Source organism: Mytilus galloprovincialis, chromosome 9 (assembly GCF_965363235.1).
Source record: "Mytilus galloprovincialis chromosome 9, xbMytGall1.hap1.1, whole genome shotgun sequence".
Classification (NCBI taxonomy): Eukaryota; Metazoa; Mollusca; class Bivalvia; order Mytilida; family Mytilidae; genus Mytilus; species Mytilus galloprovincialis.
This window is the reverse complement of record NC_134846.1, coordinates 91,113,890-91,134,785: the sequence shown is the minus strand read 5'-3', so window position 1 is coordinate 91,134,785 and position 20,896 is coordinate 91,113,890. Positions and strand designations below refer to the sequence as shown.

General features: G+C 33.2%; 2 protein-coding genes across 2 annotated transcripts in view; one reads left to right on the top strand and one right to left on the bottom strand.

The window, feature by feature from the left end:
- The window catches only part of LOC143046876 (putative chitinase 10), a 71,674-nt gene extending 65,114 nt beyond the window's left edge, over positions 1 to 6,560 (top strand). Inside the window, exons 27-29 of the mRNA XM_076219936.1 lie at positions 1,854 to 1,976; positions 2,930 to 3,368; positions 5,160 to 6,560. Coding sequence (XP_076076051.1) covers positions 1,854 to 1,976; positions 2,930 to 3,368; positions 5,160 to 5,443 — 846 coding nt within the window. The 3' untranslated portion in view covers positions 5,444 to 6,560. The remainder of the gene's footprint in view (positions 1 to 1,853; positions 1,977 to 2,929; positions 3,369 to 5,159) is intronic.
- LOC143046343 (BTB/POZ domain-containing protein 6-like) lies at positions 6,378 to 20,083 on the bottom strand. Its single transcript, XM_076219468.1, has 3 exons — positions 20,059 to 20,083; positions 8,201 to 8,478; positions 6,378 to 7,591 (listed from the first exon to the last, which is right to left on the bottom strand). Exons 2-3 carry the CDS (start codon positions 8,467 to 8,469, stop codon positions 6,565 to 6,567), a joined length of 1,296 nt encoding a protein of 431 aa, XP_076075583.1. The 5' UTR covers positions 8,470 to 8,478; positions 20,059 to 20,083; the 3' UTR covers positions 6,378 to 6,564.
- Positions 20,084 to 20,896: the final 813 nt, after the last annotated feature.

The following is a 20,896-nucleotide window of genomic DNA, read 5'->3' as shown; positions in this document are numbered from 1 at the left end:
AACTCGTGATAGCGTCCGTAAAATTTACGAAGGGATGATTTTAACTTCACCATTTGAAACTCTTGGTTTAATAGCTTCCTTGTGAGCAGCAACCCTCTATCAAGAAAATCATGATAGGAATTGCAAGCACGGGAATATGGTATCAATTGGGAGATATATACCCCATATGCAGGTGCTGCTGGAATGTTGCTACTTAGAAATGGAAAGTTCACAATTGGAAAGCTGAAATCATCTCTTTTGTCGTAAAGTTTTGTTTTCAACCGTCCCTCATTGTCAATTTCTAGATGTCTAAAGTCAAGATATGAGGCCGACTTAACTGTATCTGTAGTATCCTTTATCTCTAGTTCGATGGAATTGATGCGTTCCACAGTCACCAAATTTTGAATTATTTAGTGAAGGAACATCATCTATATAGCGGAAAGTAGAGTTAAGGGATATTGCTAACGTCTTATCTTTCTTCCTTAGAAGTTCCTGCATGAAGTCAGCCTCATAATAATAAAGAAACAAGTCGGCAAGTAAAGGGGGCACAGATTGTTCCCATTGGAATGCCGAGAGTCTGTTGAAAAACACGTCCTCCGAACGTAGCAAATATGTTGTCAATCAAGAAATCAAGTATCTTGATAATATCAGTTTCAGAGGATTTTTTGTTTGAATCAGGGTATCCTTTACAAAGTAAGATTTGTCCCTCCCTAAGACAAGATATTTGTATCTACGTTGGTCATTCTTTTTTATGAAGCAAAGCAATGTCAACTCTTTCAATTTGTCTTTTAGTTTGGAATGTGGAATACTTGTTTAAAGAGTAGAAATGTCAAATGTTTTAATACTGTTACAAGATGTAAGAGAGTTAGATTGTATGTAAAGATCTTTGGAATATTTAAGTATTCACATCTGATTCACGCCACATCTAGAATAGACAGTTTCACAATAACTTTGAAGCCCGTCTTTGATTGCTGATAAAATAGATGTTAATAATTTAGAAAGAGGTTTCGTGGAGCACATGGAAGCCCCAGCAATATACCGTTGTTTGTAAGGACACTTATATAGTTTAGGTATCCAATACAGTGATGGAAGATCCAGTTCTTCATCTTTGGTTGAAATTCCAAAGGAACATAGAACAGACCTATGATTATCCTGAATTACCTCTTTGGTAAGTGTCGTGAGGGTATATGTTGAGTTTCCAAGTGAATTGTCAATACCTAATTCGTTTATTAAGCAGTTGATGTAATGAGTTTTACACACAAAAACGGTGTTGTTTGGAGCTTTATCGGTGGGGGCAACAATATATTTGTCATGGAGGTAGGATATGTGTTTTGCAATATTTAGGTCTTTAAAGATTGACGTGACATGGGCATTGATAGACCCATTCAGTTTCTTAATTCTGATTTGTGTCAACGACATCACTGCCTTAATCCATTCGCAAAGAGTGTCTACGTCTTCCTTCTCGCGCTTAGTCCATTGCCTGGCATAATCCTCGACTGAATCCATCAAAATTTAAAAGTTGTATTTCCAATTGATGGATTTAGGCTCACGATATTTCGGACCTTTCGATAACACATTTCGTATTTAGTCTCATTTAGTCTCTTTGATTGACAGGTGTTTTTTTTTTTTGGGGTTTTTAATTTTGTTTCTAATATCCAGTGCCAAATGTTACATGCAAGTCTTTTTAATATCTTATGCCAAATATTAAATTTAAGTCTATGATGATTGTTCTTTTGTTTTGATGGATAGTTATCTCATTATTAATAATTACACATCTCTTTTGTTTTAAGATATAAATATAGAACGAACCTAGTTTGAAGTGGTTGTAAACTCATACCTATCTTTAAAGTTCTTAACTAAATCTTTTTTCACAGATCTGTACTAATATCAAAAATCACGGATGGACGGAAGTTTGGTTACAAGATCAACAAGTTCCATATGCCTACAAAGGTGATCAATGGGTTGGTTATGATAATCCTAAAAGCATAGAAATAAAGGTTAGATTTAATATTCAATGGCGCATTTAAAATCAAAATGATTTTGAGAAATATGAAAAAAGTCATGGTTTTGGAGAGTGGATACAAATATGTTCACGGAAAATTTAAGAAGTAACTAGTAAATAAAAATACAGCACTTGTTTTTATTCATAAAAGGTATTGAAGGTTTTCATGGATATATTGGATAGCTTAACAAAAACAACAATGTTGTAGTTAGACAGCAGCATTTACGTATCTGACATTAGTTACCGAAAGGTATGAGTTTATGTTAATGTTGAACCATCATACTCAGTAATCTTTCGGAAAAGAACTTAACATAACAAACATTGTGCTCGAAACACTAATTCCAGGATCTTGATTGGTCGAATTCCGAATCTTTATGACCGCATGGTCAGATAAGGAATGGGTATAGCTCTCAAAACCTTGTTCAAACCCACTGCATTATTTTATGTTGGTCACTTGCGTCAGTGTGTAACCCAGTTGTCATCAATAGTTTTCTAATGGCGATGAAATTCATTTATTCTTCACATATAAATCGAACCGTTGATTTTCCCTTTTAAATTGTTTTATTTTATTATGTTATGACTTACTTACGTATTCAGATTGAGTTTTTCTAATTATTTCGGAATTTTAATGCTATGGTCTGTAGTTTTCTAATAGAGTGCTATTAGTCTTTGCAGGGTATGTGTCCGATTGACAAACATACAGTTTGATTTTCATTTACCTTGAGATACTGGAATTTTAAAAGTATAAAACGTATATCAAATGAAATGCAAACATTAATAAAAAATGTTCACGTAATTCAATGACAACTTACTCTATAGGCTAACATGTAGTTTTCAGCGATTATAATTCCTCCGCATTGCACTTCGAGCTGGTGTTCGAGATTTGAATATTTTATAATAGCAGTAACCATCAAAGATCAGCATCAATATATTTTTTTTTTATTACAGACAAAATATGTCATAGACAATGGTTTAGGCGGAGGTATGATATGGGCAATAGACATCGATGATTTCCATGGCTCATGTGGACATGGCAAATACCCGTTAATGACAACAATGAAGAATGTTTTCAATGGAACTGCGGGTCCTCCTGACATTGAACCTACAGGCAAACCAGGTACTTCGTCAACTAAGGGGTCAACAATCTACTCTTCTGTAACGGTACCAACAACTAAATCTTCAACTAAGGGGTCAACAATCTACTCTTCTGTAACGGTACCAACAACTAAATCTTCAACTAAGGGATTGACGTCATATTCATCAACTAAGGGACGGCCGACGTCAAAATTATCAACTAATGTGCCCGATTCGACGTCAAAGACATTGATTACTGATTCATCATCAAAGATACCGATAACTGACTCAACAAAATCATCGGTGTCATCAGGTATCACAAAATTTTCAAGAAATACTGTTATCAGTTATTAAACATTACAATACCAATTGAATTTCCACGATCGAGGACACATAGTCTTCGTCCTTTCATCGGTAAACTCTATTACTTTCATACTTGCTTACTTATAAAAAAAAACCTTTTTAATTTCGTGGGTCCGAAGGGGTGTTCTGGATTTACCATCATCATTTATCATCAATCGGGAACGTTCTAACCCAAAACCTGCTTAACCTAGGAAACATTAACTTGACAAAGTCAGGAGCTAAATAACACAAAAGTGACCGAAAAAAAAAAATTTAACCTATGGCACTCCTAATGTTATAACCTGCAAGGGATTGCCATTATGTGTATTTGGCAATAGTATATGGCTCTTCTTAGTTGACAAATATTTCGAATTATGTTATTTGACTATCTTGGCCTAATGCAAAATAAATATTTTTTGTGCGAAAATTTGTTCAAGGAACAATGTATATGTTGTTTTTAAAAATATTAACTATCATTTACACATTAATTCAATCATTCAGTCATACATTCATCCGTCCATTCATTCATTGACAGACAGTCTGCATAAAGACTTCAGTCGCTTCTCCACATTTTCGTACTCGTACTTATGCGAGCTTTCACTATTCATCATGCACGTAAAATAGCTCTGCGATCTATAACGTCTTCCCTAATTTCAGGTAAGCACATTTAATATTGCATGTTTTATTATCAAATTCACGGTTCCAAATTATTAGGAAATTTCAAGTTATCATTTGAAATAAATATGTATTACAATTATGAGTCCGCAGTGTGAATAGAAATTGGTTTTCAACATAATTTCATCACACTATCTGCATCCTATTTAGTACAACCCAAGTGATCATCAATACCCTGTTGCATATAATGTAATGTTCAGTTGCATTTATATAACAAAAAAGTCATTTACTTTGTGATATTATTAGCATCAAATAAGTACGACGATTTTAGTAGTCACAAATTCACATCGTCTATAAAGACGACATATTTCCGTCAGTGGAATTGTATGGTAAAATACAAGCAAAGCAAAATAAAAAGGTATCATGCTTAAGGATGTACTTAGGTGAGGTTTTGGAATTTGTGTCAAATTTTCGGACTCCTTGGTGTTTTTCCATACAATACAATGTAAAATATTTTGCCCAATAACACCCATTTATTTTTTCATATAAGACTTAATAGCTCATGATAGGTAATTTATCAAAATTTTAGAAGATTCTTGATTTTCTTTCTTTTAATTTGAGACCCAAATAATACCTATGCAAATATAAGGTAAAAGTCCGATTCAGCCTTTTCCCGCCATATTTTAAATCTCAAATATCTCGAAAAGGAGATCCATGACCTATCAATATTTTTAGCTTATCTTTATCCTTAATTGATGCTCTACCAGCTTATAGTATCAATTTTAATTTCTTAATTTCATAATCTTTACCTAATCTCACCTAAGTACATCCTTAATGTCAATGAGGGGCTGTTAAAAACCTTTGTAAATTAGCAGGCAATCACATGATATACAAAACTAGTTTTAAAATGGGGATGCGGGTACTGTATGCGTCCATTCTTTATTTGTTAATAAATTTTGATATGACAACTATGTATGATTTACATACAACGTCCCCACTCTTCGTTTCTTAAAATAAGATGGATGAAAATTAAACAATCAAACTACAATTCTTCCCAATTATATTAAATAGCATTTAGAAACAATTAACAAGCAATATGAAATCTTTATTAAAGTTGAATAAACATATGACATATCTCTCTTTCTAGGCTTACAAGAAGGTTGTAAAAGCAATAATGGACCAGATAATGTTGTTCTTGAAGTTTTACTGGCTGTATCGGTAATAGTAAATATAGTGCTTACCCTTATCATCTTGAAACTAAAAGGTTATGATGTCATCCTGCGGCGTGCTATCTTAAAGAAGATTAAAGCAGAGAAGTATGACAACTTAAAAGAGACCAGTAATGTTTTGCCGGATGTGGGTTACGTTTCTGATAAAGTGAACCATCAAAGTGAAAGTGATCAATCTGCTTCTACTGGACCAAAATTTTAACCATTGGACATAAACTATGAAGTTAGCGAATATAGTTCAAAGCAAATACATTAATATTAATATTTTTTCCCAAGTCGCTCACTATAATGTATCTGCAATTTAAACAATGACCAACCTCCAACACATAAAAAACTAATTCATAACTAATGTATGCAGGGTATTTTTTTACATTGCATTGTGAATATATTTTGTTTTCAGTTTCTTTATCTTGTATATCTTTGCATAGTAACATGCAAAATTGGATAAATGTTATCCTAAAAGAAGCACATCTCCTATAGAAATTCGACTGATAATTTATTGTAGGAACTTGTCTTGTTAGTAATTATCTACAAGTGTTTTGGTAAAATATGCAAAAAAATAAGTAAAACCATTATTAAAGGTCAATAATTCCTATAATGAGTCGACAAGGAATTTCGGCCACTCGACATTATCTTGTCCTGCTGATAATTTTTACAATTTAAGTTTCTCTGCATAGATTATAGATTTTAAAATAAAAGGCCTAGACTAAAAACAAATGATAATAAGGGAGCTGAAAGTCCTATATGTCATCGACTTATGATTTCGTTGAATTTTTATTATTTAAAAATAATAGGACAAAGTTAAAGAAATTAGCTATCTTTTTCACTAAAGCAGACTCTTAACAAACCTGATCCACTACATCAGTGTTTACAAACAAGATTAAACTGCTCCAAACACTACCGTAACTATTTCAAGCTGTTATGCTTTTGGTTTTCTTTAGTTTCACTTCTGCAAAATATGTTATGTTTTTTTGCATCGCAATTCACTGTTTCAACAGAATACAATAATACACTATTTTCATTGAATAAGAAAACAGATGTGAAACAATTTTCAATCCATTAAACCATTGAGAAAGACCAAAAGACAAGTGAATATAAACATCGGTCAAGATAACGTAGTGAGTTTGACAACAGAGTAGCATGTATGGTCTTTAATTATGATTTTTTTTAGTAAAATGTATAAAAGCATCTATTAACTATTTTTCCTATTGCGCATTTAATTGAAGTAATCTAACAGCATGTGATGATTCTGTAAACAAAAATTAATGTTTTTGATAAAAATCATGTAATGTAGATTAAAAAATATCTTCTATCAATAAGTTTTCATGATAAAATAATCCCAGGAATTTGTCCCTGGAATGTATTAGTTTCTTCCGTTCCAGATTCATCTGTGAACTGTATTTCTGAATTATTAAAAATCAGGCTCCGAATTCCATTTCTGCCATTCCACAACCAGTTTGCATCATCAAGTTCCCATGAAACAACAAACTTGATGTCTGGTTGAATTTCTACAGCTTTCTGAAAAATGACATCATATTCTTTTTCCATTGGTTCGGATTTTACCCAGAATTCATCGTACATTATCTCTTTCCCATTACCATCCGATAGTCTAACGTAAATTTTAAACTTCTTTTTCTCGTGACTTAATCCGTATGTGACGATACCATGTAGAAGAACTTTCTCCGTCGACGTGAAAGCTATTGAATGGCTGACATTGTCCAGGATTAAGCTTTCATCATAGTCAGTCATTCTCATCAAACGCTCGCTGACATTTCTAGGTTTGGACTTGAAGATTCCTCTATAAGTGCATTTATTACCATTTTTATACATGTTTAGAAGGTCCGTCTTCTCTTTATCTGTTAGTATATTTCTTCTCTGTATTGAGGATTTAAACAACTTGTAACTTATGTTTGGAAATCGTATTTCATACAAAATATCTCCAAGGATCTTTCTATAATTTTCATCAGTGTCTTCAATGTCTTCTGTTTCACACCTGCGCTCACACCATTGGACAATATAACGATATATCTTGTCTTCGTCCAGTTGATGATGATCGTCTGCTATTAAACCTCTCACACATTGAGGCGGAAGTGAGAGGAACGCCTCCGACTCCAGACATTGCTTTGTTCTTTGATTAATGACCTTGATGCTATCCTCCATTACATCTGTTATGTCCAATAGGTATGCCTGATGATAAAGCTCTACTGCATTAGTAGCATCATCAAGGCTTGCTGCGGTGATAAAACTCTGACATTGGTCAGAAAGGCTGCAAACCATGTACTTACGTGCTAAGTATAATAAGGTCATAACATTATCTTCACCAAGTTCAATGTGATCTGTATACAGATATCTGAAAAAAAATGTGAAACCTTTATTTAGTTGTGTGTCCCATGCATACTAGTATTACAATATTGTATTTGGTTTCTTACTAGGCTTTCATCTCTTGATATACATAAATGTTCAAGTATATGGCAGATTGTTGCCTTGTTTTATAGATTGCTAAGAAAAACTACATGTATCCCATAAATCAAAACCAAGTTGTCATAATTATGTGCCAATACAAAATTACTGTAAGTAACAACAGTTTTACTAGAGCATTTTATCACAGGTACAATGAAGTGTTACAATTCTCTTTTAAATTAATATATGTAGTACTATTTAAAATAGATATAGGAAGATGTGGTGTGAGTGCCAATGAGACAACTCTCCATACAAATAACAATTTAAAAAGTAAACCATTATAGGTTAAAGTACGGCCTTCAACATTTAGTTATTTTTAGTTGATTGTAATTTCTATTGCAAGCGCTGGTATGGGCACATCATGTGCCCATAACTAATGTTTACCGGTTGAATAAAAATATGTATCGTCGATTTGATTTAAATTAATAGAAAGAAAAAATACTGATATACGCCGGATTTTTTCTCAATTATGACTAAAGCAACAGTGTTGATTTCTAACCTGAGAAATTCTTTAACGCCATCAGAGTCAACTGCTTCATGTAACTCTATTCTCTTCATCGTGTTCACACCATCACTGCTTAATTTAACCAATGGACTGTCCAGGTTGGCTTCAAAGACATGACTACGAGCAATTAAAACAAAACTATGACAAGGTATCTGGTCAATTCCAATGTCAAAAATAACATCACACGAGATCTGTTTATCAAACATATGTAATAGTGCTTCTTTTAGAGAGAGGTAGTCTTGCCAGTATACAGAAGCCATCATTTGAATAAACTGAAAATAGTTCAAATATCGATATAATGGAAAGAGACAATAATAATCAAAACCAAGGAGTAAACAAAGATTCACAAAACTAAATGACATTTAGACCGTGTTCACACCAAACCTTGTGTACAGTAAACATGTTTACCTTTGGTTTAATGTAATGTACACTAGTTTAACATTAAATTTGTTCACATCTATACACCTTGTTTAGCTACCTGTACATAAGATTTGGTCACACTTGTTAACTATATGTCATTGTACGACTTTGCCCCCCGCAGAGCTATAGAAAAACAGTACATTAACGGGTGTTACACGGACTCTTTTTAGACGATACACGGACTCTTTTTAGTTGTTACACGGACACTTTTTATGAATAGAATCACTCGTGCATGATCAGTGAGTTCATGGGCACTTTAACTTTCAATTAGATTTGAACTTTTTGGTTCACCGACTTATTTTCTGTCTTTTTATTGAACAAAATATTTACGTTAGCATCAATATCTTTTTTCAAAAATTTCCAGTTAAATACTATTCATATCAGTACACTAAGGGATTAGACACTTAACTTCAAAAGAGGGGGGGGGTATGGTTTTCTCCTAAAATAGATATTTTGATCCCAAATTTTATGAGAAAAAAATTATTATGGTCAGGCAGATGACAAATTAATGTTTTGCATGATTCCTGATTTTCCGAATACCGTTAATAGTACTAATTTAAACAAAAACATTTAGATGATGGCGTTAAAAAGTAAAGAGTTAATATACTCAAAAAAAGAACATACCAACCCCTTTATGAAGCAAAATATTCGGTCAATAAATGTTTTCTTCAATATATGGACATGAATAGTATTTTGGACAATGCTGAAAGTAAAGAAATGATGATACTGACGTGTATATTTCAATAAAAATAAGACAGGAAATAAGTAAATAAAAATCAAATCTAATATCAGAAGATAAAGTCCCGTCTCGGACCTTGACCTGACTACTCGTGCAGAAAAACTATCCGGCAACGGTTGTTACCGGCCTGTTTCTTTGTTACCTTTGTATTTTATCTAATACTTAAAATGTTCATTACGTAGAACCAATTTTTCGAACAACTTTTCTAGCAGATAGGGAACGACCATTTGACATTTGAAAAAAACATTGGGAAGGATTTTTACACAATTTGATAAAAATAATAAAATTGGGTCATACAGATGATACGAATGAACAAATATTCTGAATCCAAAGTTTCCCAATACATTATATGTTGAATATTGAATTGGTACCATCGGAAAAAAACTAAATATAAACTTTCACGCGAAAACAATTCTGACTCAGAACCCCCTCCCCTTTTTTTTTTAAATAAAGTGGTTGCTCCTTTAATGTGATCTTATACTGACACACCGCGTCTTCGTGGGATAATTAATAGTTATCCCACAAGGACGCGGTATGTCAATGTAAGATCACCCCAAAGCCGGAGACCAGAGGGTGGTCTAACACTGACACCCCAAGTCTGAGTGGGATAACTATTTTACATCCCAGCTGTTTTAGATTAGACGAAAAACCATTTACAATTCATAAAATCTAGTTTAGAACGCCAAACAACCATTATAACGATGAGTAGATATCAAACAATGTCAACTCGCCCCACTTGCCAATCGGCCCACACTATATCGCCACTTTATAAAAAAAGAAATCGCCCCACTCTTTTTTACCGACTCGCCCAACTTTTGCAAAAGTGTAAAATCAAATTGAACAATCAGTCTGACAACTCACTAATTAACGAAAAAGGTTTAAACCCTCCTGAATAAAGGTCTGCCAACTCGCCCCACTTATAAAAATATCTTGCTTCCTTTAAGTATGTTAAATTACTGGTAGTTCGTATTCAATCGTGTGGTGTAGTGGTATGTGACGTGGCTTGATATGCTAAAGGTCTTGACTTCGAATCCCAGCATATACACTGGATTTTTTCTACGTGAATTTTGATAGATAGTCTTTTCCGTATAATTAATTATAAGTTTTATAGTGGATTTGACATTCCCGCCAAAATGTTTCAGAACAAAGGAAAGCATGCATAACAAAGAAACTAAAACTAGGGTGATCTGGTAGGGGTGATCCGGCTCAGATTACCCCTGTTAGAACAAAGGAGCTGTGATGTAACTATTTACTACACTAGGCCTACATCGACTATCGACTGCATGTAGACAAAATATGATTTAAACTACATGTAAACATTGAGTTTTATCAATGGCAACGTAATTATGTTTAGTTTATGTGTGAGTTACACTAACACAACACCGAGTTTAGGTCAATATGAACACGACCGAAAACATCAACAGTTATAAATAATTATTAAGAAACAACACGAACTCGACTAAAAACCGGGAGTGAAATGCTCCGGAAGGGTAAGCATTTCCTGCACCGTATACGGAATTTTATAAGAAGATACAATGGTAATTTCTTTTCCGTCTTACAGTAACAAAAGATCGAACATGTAGCAGTACTTATTATGTCATAGATTGATACCCCTGTTTCAATTCATTGCGTTTTTACTGAGTTGTGAATATTATTACTTTGCTGAATTGCTCTCAATTTAAATTTTACCTTGATCAATAACAGAAAATTTAATGTTAACACAATAAAATGCAGAATTAATACACTTTGTTCAATAATATGTGTACTTCAGCTGATCATGTGAATACATTATCCAATTCCATCTTGAAAAATAAATGATCAAGTTCGTTAATTATATGTTGTCTAGGAAACCGTCACTTCTGATTAGCACATAATGAAAACCCTGTATATGTACAGCAACGGGATGACCGCGAACGAGACCAAGGAAATTAAAAAAGGGATATAATTGTTAACGCAGGGTAAACCATGTTTAAAACACATGTCTACAGGTGTAATTAGGCTAGCTGTCTCATTGGCAGCAGTCCTTTTGTGCCAATTACTGTTTCACGGCCGACACTCGGCTAACCGAGAGATTGGTCGGTTAATCTATATTGAGTATGCGGCTATATGGGCGATTGGTCTGTTAATCGGGTTGGTTATACGTCTGTTAAGAGTAAAACGCTTAATTTAATGTTAAACTCTATTAAATATACAGATTTTTGGCATGTTATCAGAACCAAATCAAAAAAAGAAAAGTGTCTGACAAAATGATATCTATCAAAGAACATTTTGCACTTGTAAAAACATTTCTTAGTCTGCGCAGTTTTCAGTAAAACTAAAAGGCGTCGGGCAAGTATGTAGTATTTATGCTTATACACATGGCAATTTTTTTAATAAAAGGCGAAACAAACAAATTTAGATATCATTTCAAGGATAAAAAATAGTACTGTGGTTCTAAAAAATAAATTGAAATTAGTAAATATTTCATAATTGTAAAATAACGTGAATAATATCACGTTTTAGTGAAAATTATAGGAATAAAGTCTGTTAATGGGTTGGACATATGAAATTGTGTCAGTTAAGAGTTATTTAGCCACGACAATAATTTTGCTATCTTTATATTTTCCCCTAGAAAAATTTAAGAATGAGATGTTCCTGAGTAAACAAAAATGACAATATGATGCCACAGTATCCTAGAAAGAGCATTTTTATTTTGACTTTCTTTGCATTTTATTGAAGGGTGTGTCACTTTAATATAGCGTGATATGGATTGGCCTCTGGAATATGTATGAATTTTTTATTGACATTTTCAATCAGCCTTAATTGTTGTGTCTGTTCGAAGTAGCACGTTCTCAATTCCGATTGAAAGTATCTTTCTAATACAACACAGGGTACATATAACGTGTTCTCGTTCAAATATGAACATGATATTTGTCACTGGACGTTAAATCCTAATTCGTCAGCATCATCCAATTAGTTCTTTTCTTCTATTACTTAATCATATGTTGTTTACAAATCACTCTAAAGAAGTAAACGGAAAGGAGCTAATGCAGATACATTTGGTTATTTTAAGTTTCAATTAATTTTATTCCGTTTAGTTCCTTCCAGAAGTGCAGAGGAGAACTACAGTGGTCTGTGGTGGCCGGTGAAGTCCATTTCGCGTTTTCACCTTTCATATTCTATCATGAGGACGAAATCTCGAAGTCGAAAACGCGAAAACGCGAAGTCGAAAACGAGAAAATAGAATATATAAGGCGAAAACGCTAAAGCGCTAAAACGCAAAATGGCATTAACCTGCCACCATAGTTGTCCGCATGTAAACGTCTAGAATTTGTCACCAATATAAGTACATCGCAATCCGTTATTGTTTCAACAGCCATCGGTGTTTCATGTGTGTATTCTTAAACAAGTATTATTTTTCTCTCGTTTTTAGCAATGTATCACTCTCTTCTGTCCTTATATATTATTCTATATTCTGCGTTTCCATCCAGATTCTCGTGTATACCATGAGGGTCCGGATTGGGGGTATTGTTTATTTCTGTATTCTTTAAATTGTTATGTCATTTTTTTCTACATTTCATTCATCTTATTCATTATTCTTTCTTTATTTTTCATATTTTGTCATCCCAATATATTTTACTTACTGATGTTTAGTTACATTACGACGTTTATCTCTGATTTATATACTGGTTACCAATGTAGATGACAAATTTGTGTCATTAATGACAATTAAACAGAATCAACATGATATATGCGATCATTCATGGACGAAATTAATATTACTTTAATATTACACTTTTTGAAACCATTTTTATCCATTTTCAATTTCATGTGTTGTTTCCGTATATGTTATGTTTCATTGCTCATGTGTTGTTTTCGTATATTTTAGCCGCTCGTCTTGAGCCTACTCATTTGATCCGATAACGCCCCATATAGCAATAAAATTATACTTTTATTGCCATTCATAACTCTTAACAGACCAATTAACACATCCGACCCATTAATAGACCAGGTTTTAAATAAAGATTGATTTATGTCACCAAAATACAGATTTTCGTGTAGATTTTTCACACAATGATATCAATATGGTTAACAAACAATGCCTTTCTTTTTTCGATGTTCAAAATATTGAATGCAAGTAAATTTAACCAATGTGTCATTTTGTGCACATTTTATGTGTGTAAAATGTGTATAAATTTATTGATGAGTAACCCGCCTTTTCATTTTATAGATCGTACATCGAAGCTAGAAAAATAATAATTAAACCACTGAATTCAGTACATTGAATTGTTTTGTTAGACATGAATACTTTTTATGATGAAAATATATTTAGAAAGTTATACAATGAAACATGCTGAACTTTCAATGATTTTCTCGATAACACCTGATTAACAGACTTTAGCCAACCCGATTAACAGACCAACCGCCGATATAGCCGCATACTCAATATAGATTAACCGACCAATCTCTCGGTTAGCCGAGTGTCGGCCGTGTGTTTTTCTGGGGTATCATTTGCGCCAAATTTTGTTTTCAAAATGTATCAATTGCGCCAATACTCGGAACTCATTTGCGCCAATTTACTTGTACACAAATCTATCCTAAATATTAATGTTTAATATTTAGTCTCATTTTTGGCTTAAAAAGTATCTTGTGTTCGGAGATATTTCACCATGAAGATGCGCATCTGGAGAGAAATGACTTGAAATGCATAAGTTAGTACAGAAAAAGAAAAAAAAACTAGAAAATAGAATCTTTTGCTGATTATGTTTGCCACATATGTTGATGACACAGTGCATTGTTCCCACCATCCGTATGGGCTGAAACTTCATCTTTGCAAGATATACCAGTAATCATTTCATCCTTCAATGTTTGTGTTTTTGGACAACAAAGTGAAGTTACCAGCTACTACACACATTAAATTTGGAAATACCCATGCAAAAGCAGCAGAAAGTATGTTTCAAAATGAAAATATTTGCCGTGTAAACTGTCGGTTCCAAGTCCGAATAAAGGAGGAGGGAAGTCATTTTTTTTCTGATTGGCGCAATATTATGTATCATTTCTGGCGCAAATGATACCATGTAATTCTAAAACAGGTGGCGCAAACGTAGCATTGGAGAAAAAAGTTGTGGCGCAAAAGGATGCATTTTTAGTGCAAACGGATCTCTCCTGTTTCATTGATGTATCAACCTTACATATTTTAGTTATCAATAGTTGTATCAATTACTTGATTACGATCCAATGATATAAGTAAAACGCGATCACAAATATATATAAAGTTAGTAAACTGAATGTTACATCCTATATAGAATGAAATTCAAAACAGTGTGGCTGTGGCCATTGATTGACACATTAAATTCATCCATTGACTGGGAAAATTTACGTGAACGTTTGTCTGTAACGACCACTGTTCACAACGTACCTACGATAGACATTAAACTGTGGGGTCACCAAAGGTTTCTTAACGCCTTTAATTATAAAATAATTCGAAAAATTAATCAGGAATAACCTTTATGTTTTGATTTATATAATTGATATAAATCAAAACATCGTGTTATTTCTGATTAATTTTTTCGAATTACTTTATTAAGGTGTTGAGAACCTTTGGTGACCCCATAGTTTAAGTGTCTTTAAAAAGTACACAGTGAGCAATGGTCGTTACATACAAACGTTCACCTAAATTGTCCCAGTCAATGGATGAATTTAATGTGTCAATCAATGGCCACAGCCACACTGTTTTGAATTTCATTCTATATATTTTCCCAGAGGGCATAAATGAAAAAACATAGAATGAGTGACTCATGTTTCCAGTAACTCCGGCTTCCGTACTAGCTTCACAGTTCGAAGATTTTTTTGAACAGTTAAAATACCAGTTTAAATTACAGGGCTCCATTCTTTTGGGATGAATGTATAAGTACGTAACCACATTCAATTATGTTACCTTAGTAGAAAAATTTTTTTTTTCTATCATTATCAAACTGCTTTTCGTTTGGGAGGCTTAAATATGTAGTTTCTGTTGCTATTACCCTACCGTTGTCATATCTGAAATATTATACAAACTTGGACCGGTAAGGGCATTTTTGATTTTTTTTTTTTTTTGTTTGAGGACTGCCCTCCATGCAGTTATAACATCTAAACTGTCACAACCTTTGGAAATTTAGAGTTGTGCCATTTCACTACTCAAATGACAATTTTATTTGGCATATCTTTGTAATCTTTGCGCCCTGTTTGGAAATTTTAAAATTGTACCAGCGTCTGTGGTGTTCGCTTAAATTGTATAAATTTCAAGATGTTGATATTTCTCAGTTTGAATATATTGACATAATTCATTTGACATCGTGCTATTATTGAAGAAAGATATCTGTTATCCGAAATATCTAATATTTGTTCATTTTATAGTTATTTAATGGTGATGTTGTACCCTTTCTGGCTTGTTATATATTATATTTTGTAGTGAACAGAATCATATTACATGATCCATTGCACTGTAAGATTAATCGTTGACTATTTATTCAGTCATTTTATATAAGTATATGCTGTGTACGTTTTCCTTTATCAATATCGTTAGTTTCGTTCATTCATATATAGGTTCATTTTTGAGACCTGTTACACGGTGGGTATGGTTGTCCTGCGAGAGAACGTTCTGTGCTGGTGATTTGATCCTGACGGGTGCTGATGATCAATGAAAAAATGTAAACAAAGACGAAAATGATGATTTTTGACGTTTTCACTCATAAAAAATGGAAGAAAACAGTTGAGATTTTTCAATTTTGTTTCTTATGGGTTCATATGTAAACCATTAAAAAGTTGACCCTCTAAACTGTTTTAGTAAGCGTAACACAAAAATGCTCATTTTCAGAAAATCTAGAACTGAAAAAATAAAACAAAAATGCTCATAGAGTCCGCTTTCTATACCGTAATCCACACGACAAAACTATTTTGTGAAAAAACATTGCAATTTATTAAAATTAAGCATTTTCTCAATTTTTTCATGTCCTGATACTGTGCTGGTGGGTCCTGTCATTGTGCTGGTGGGTCCTGATACGGTGCTGGTGATTTTGGATACGAAGTTGGTCATATTTGAAACAAATGTTACAAAATCAATAAAATTGGGCAGATAATTGTTGTCAATAGGATCTATGACTCCTATTTTAGCTCTTGTGCATCCATTTGGCTGTTTAATATGTGTTTTCAAATGATCGTAACTTGTATTACATAATTACATAAAAGGGCAACATCTTTCGTCCAATATCAGATAACAATATATAGTATCTAAAATAAGAATAGTTTTGTTAAGATATTAAATGCCCCTTACATTGATGCTTCAACAATGATCAAAGCCCATGCCGCATAGACATGTTTGTTAGCGCTCCGCATACCCCTCCCCACTTCCACCCAACCAACCCTCCTCATTTCCTCCTTCATTGTTACAGTGGTGTACCAACACAACAATTTATCACATAAAATAATAACACAAAGACACACATTATTGAACAACGAATACTCGCAGGTACTGAAAGCTAGTTCAAAGCCGCATTTTCAACTAATAGATAAACCATGTTCTCATATACAAAAATCCCAATCGTGTCGATTAAAAAGGTTCAAAACTTAAGTTCACATTTTAATGTTTGACGAAGCAGAACTTTAAAAGTGTGCAGTGAATCTTGTGCTCACAACAGTTATTGTCATAATTATGTTTACATAAGACTTAAGGAATTAAGAAGGTACCAAGAAATATTTTACAGTTCAATTTAATGATCATGAATGGAAGGAAATGGTATGGAAGTTTACATAGGACAAAAAGAAATTGATAGTATTTTTTGGCGAAAGACTTAAACGCTTCTTTGCATTATATACTAGTAGTACAGCTCTTCTATAAAAGCATGCAAAAAAAACTTTGATTGACTTGCTTGCTGTGTTTGCTTGGATGTTTTCAAACAATAGGTAGGCGGAGTTTCAATACATACTGGGATTTGATTGGACAAATACAAACTGACAGGAATTGAAGTTAATGTTTATTGTCCAAACAAATTCTAGTATATAGTAAACAGACTACTTACCTGTCGTTTACAAACATCCAAACAATCATAGCAAGCAATTTGATCAATGGTTTGCTTTGCATATATTTATAGAAGAGCTGTAAATTCTAAAAAAAAAATTCTTGTTGTCGTAGATGGTTAAATCCTCAACAAAATCTAAATAACTTTGTTGGAACGAATAAAGGTTTTAAATTAAATTTTCGTGGACTTTTTAGCTTCCACCCTGACGAGGCATGTTAGCTGTTCGTATGCTGTTGCACCTGACGCACGGAAACTTTCACATTTCCATCTTCTTTTCTGAAATATTTTACCCAGCTCATACTTGACAGGATTGTTATCCTAGTAAAAGGTGTAACCAATGAATTGAACACAAGTTAAAAATTCCACAATACTATATAATTCATTTTATGTGTCAATTTGTTCGAAAAAAGTCGAAAAGAAGAGAGTTTTTTTAATGTCATGATTATCTGTCGCTTTCTAGATCTATGCTTAGCATTTATTTCAGATGACATGGACTCCTCACCCTGGTGACCCTGCTGCCTTTCATAACTTTATCCGTATATATTAATAGATAAACAAAAGACTGCAACTGGTATTTTTGTATTTAACATGATTCGTTGTAACGAGAATATTTGTGGTGAATGGAAACTGTGAGGGTCAAAATCTTAAATTGCTTATAAATGTTGCTGGACCCAGTTTCGTTATCTGATATGAATTTTCTGAAATATGCAAGGTAGATAGACATTGGCCTTTTGATTTTTTTACTCGGTAAGTTTTACCCTAATTGCTTGAACTTTTGCAATATTAAAGCCGATTTCAATTAGTGTGTAGACAAAGGGAATATCTTTGGTTATCTTGCTTGCTGAACAGAAAAGTCATTGTTAGGTTATGTAAACTACCCTACTTTAAGAGTAGACTAGTCCGACAAATGACACATCTTTCTGTCTGTAGGACCAGGCTACTTCGAAAGGAGGGTAGTATACCTTACCTAACAATGACTTCACGGTTTAGCTAACAAGCAAGCTAACCAAAGATTTTACATTTGCCTACATACTCAATGGAATCGGCTGTAACTAAAAACTCGAATACATTTTAACAGACAGTGGTCATGTTTGTTGATGAATATTGTTTTTCCTAGATTCACTCTTGAAAAATCATTTGGTAACATTTGGTCAAGTAATTTCAGAAAAGATCTTTTTGTAATTGCGGACGCCAGGACAATACATGAACCTCACACGACACAGGTGAGCTTATATATGATCTTATAGCGATTCGGGTTGATAACCAGTTGAAATTAAGCCAGTTTTTTGTGTGTGTAGATTTGTATTGTTTTAAACTGTTATGACCTTTTAAAGTTAAATAGGTGTTTAATCTAAGAATTTCTTTTTTAAACTTATATACTTGTTTTATACTCAATTGGTAGTATGAAGCTACGAGATATTTTCAATTTTGAAATTGACATATTCTAGTCTGCCCTTTCATAAAATAGTGATTTTTTTTAGTGTTCTATCGAACTATCGAAAAAAAATAACTGATAACCGTTCAGACAAAAAAAATTACGTTGAAAAAATCTTACAGGTACAGCAAGTGATTCTTAATAGCTATAAGATACATTTTTCTTTTAAAATACAACTTTTAAATCTTACGGGAAACTATTCCAAGCTTAAAACTTTCACTGTAACCTCGCTCTAACTTATCCCCCCCCCCAAAAAAACCAAAACCAAACAAACAAACCCGCAATACTATTGTCATTCTTATAGTCAGCACTAAATTGTTCACAAACAAATGTGTTTTAAGCTGCTAAAGACATATGATCCAAACGCTCAGAAAGTCCTTTGTTCTATATTTTTGCTCTCCATTTTTATGCAAAACCTTTTACATTTTTATTTTATGGGTTATTGCTGAAGGTCGTACGATGACGTATAGTTGTTAACACATACTTCCCTTGGTTTCTTATGGAAATTTGTCCATTGACAACAAACATACCACATCATCTACTTTATATAAGTATTGTATAAATTACAACGTATTTTGGTGATCTTGCAAAATGATCGTAATCCCGAAAATCGTAAACATATTTTCTTATCTTAAAAGGGGGCAAGAAGGGTTCCATTAACAGGCCAATAAATAAGATTACAGTTAATTTAAAAAAAAAAAAAAAAAAGGGGGGGGTATTCTTTCTCTCATAATAACAGTAAACAGATTCACAACAATGTCAATTTCAAGAAAGCAGACAACAGTTAATTAGTCAATAGCAGTACAGCATCCATGATCTTGAATATATGCCACTTTTAACTAAAATATAAAGGCACAGAACCAGGACATAGCACAGAACCAGGACCGTTTTTCTTATCACCAGCACAGCGTCAGGACAATTCCGTTTAACGAACTTGCACGACTTTTGCAATATAATATTGTTGTAATATACTTTGCATGGTACTTATGACGCATCAGAGAAAAATTAAGCAACAAAACATTCGTTTTATTGCCGTTCTGATACAATGTAAACAAACCCACCAGCACAGAATCAGGACCCACCAGCACCTGACAGGACCAAATCACCAGCACAGAACGTTCTCTCGCAGGACAACCATACCCACCGTGTGTTATTTGACATGTTTAACATGGTTTTTTAACAAATTTAACAACTGTTTGATAAAATATATAAAATAACTCACATGAATGTTCTCTCTGTCTAGTGACTCATAATGTTCTCTCTGTCTAGTGACTCATAAGTATTAATATCCCTTATCAGTAGTTTCTACTTTCACTTTCACTTTATTCTTTACCCAAAAATAACTGTATAATGTTGGGTTTTTTTTAGATTATTTGTTTATTATAAATATGAATCACAGTTTGTGTCTACTTTTGTTTTGTAAATAAATAATAAATCAATCAAACAATATTGAATATTAGAGTCGGTCCTGGTGAGCTTCGGTGACATAACACGGAAGCAATAAGATATTCAAAATACTCGGCGGGAACAATCTCCATCAGAGAAAGATCCATTTTAAAAGAAAAACAGATTAAATTGTGGTACCTTTTCTATGCTATTAATGTAGTACTTGGTTATAACATAGAATAATACATAGTAATAATCTATTAAATTAAAGTTTCACATATTGGACTACAAAAAGTTGTATACAGATTCAGATTATATCAAATTTGTTAAATAGTAATAAAATAAGACAAATATCAAGACAATCGGACGTATGTGACGCTTCATATAAATTATACTACCTAGCTAGTTAAAAAAAAATATTGTGTGTGGCACCGTTAAAGTCCACAATTCCTCTAAAGTCCACAACACCGCTAAAGTTCACAACAATTTTCCGCTAAAGTCCACAACGCCGCTAAAGTCCACAAAATTTCCGCTAAAGTCCACAAAATGACCTCCGCTAAAGTCCACAAGAAAACACCGTTAAAGTCCACAACAACAAGTTCCGCTAAACTCCACAAAAAGGCACCGTTAAAGTCCAAACATTTTTTTTTCATTATCAAAAGACAATTTTCTGT

Coding starts and splice junctions, on each gene's coding strand:
- LOC143046343 (XM_076219468.1), bottom strand. CDS start 8,469: ATGATGGCTTCTGTATACTGGCAAGACTACCTCTCTCTAAAAGAAGCA. Junction 7,592..8,200: donor GGCGTTAAAGAATTTCTCAG/GTTAGAAATCAA, acceptor ATTTTTTTTCAG/ATATCTGTATACAGATCACA.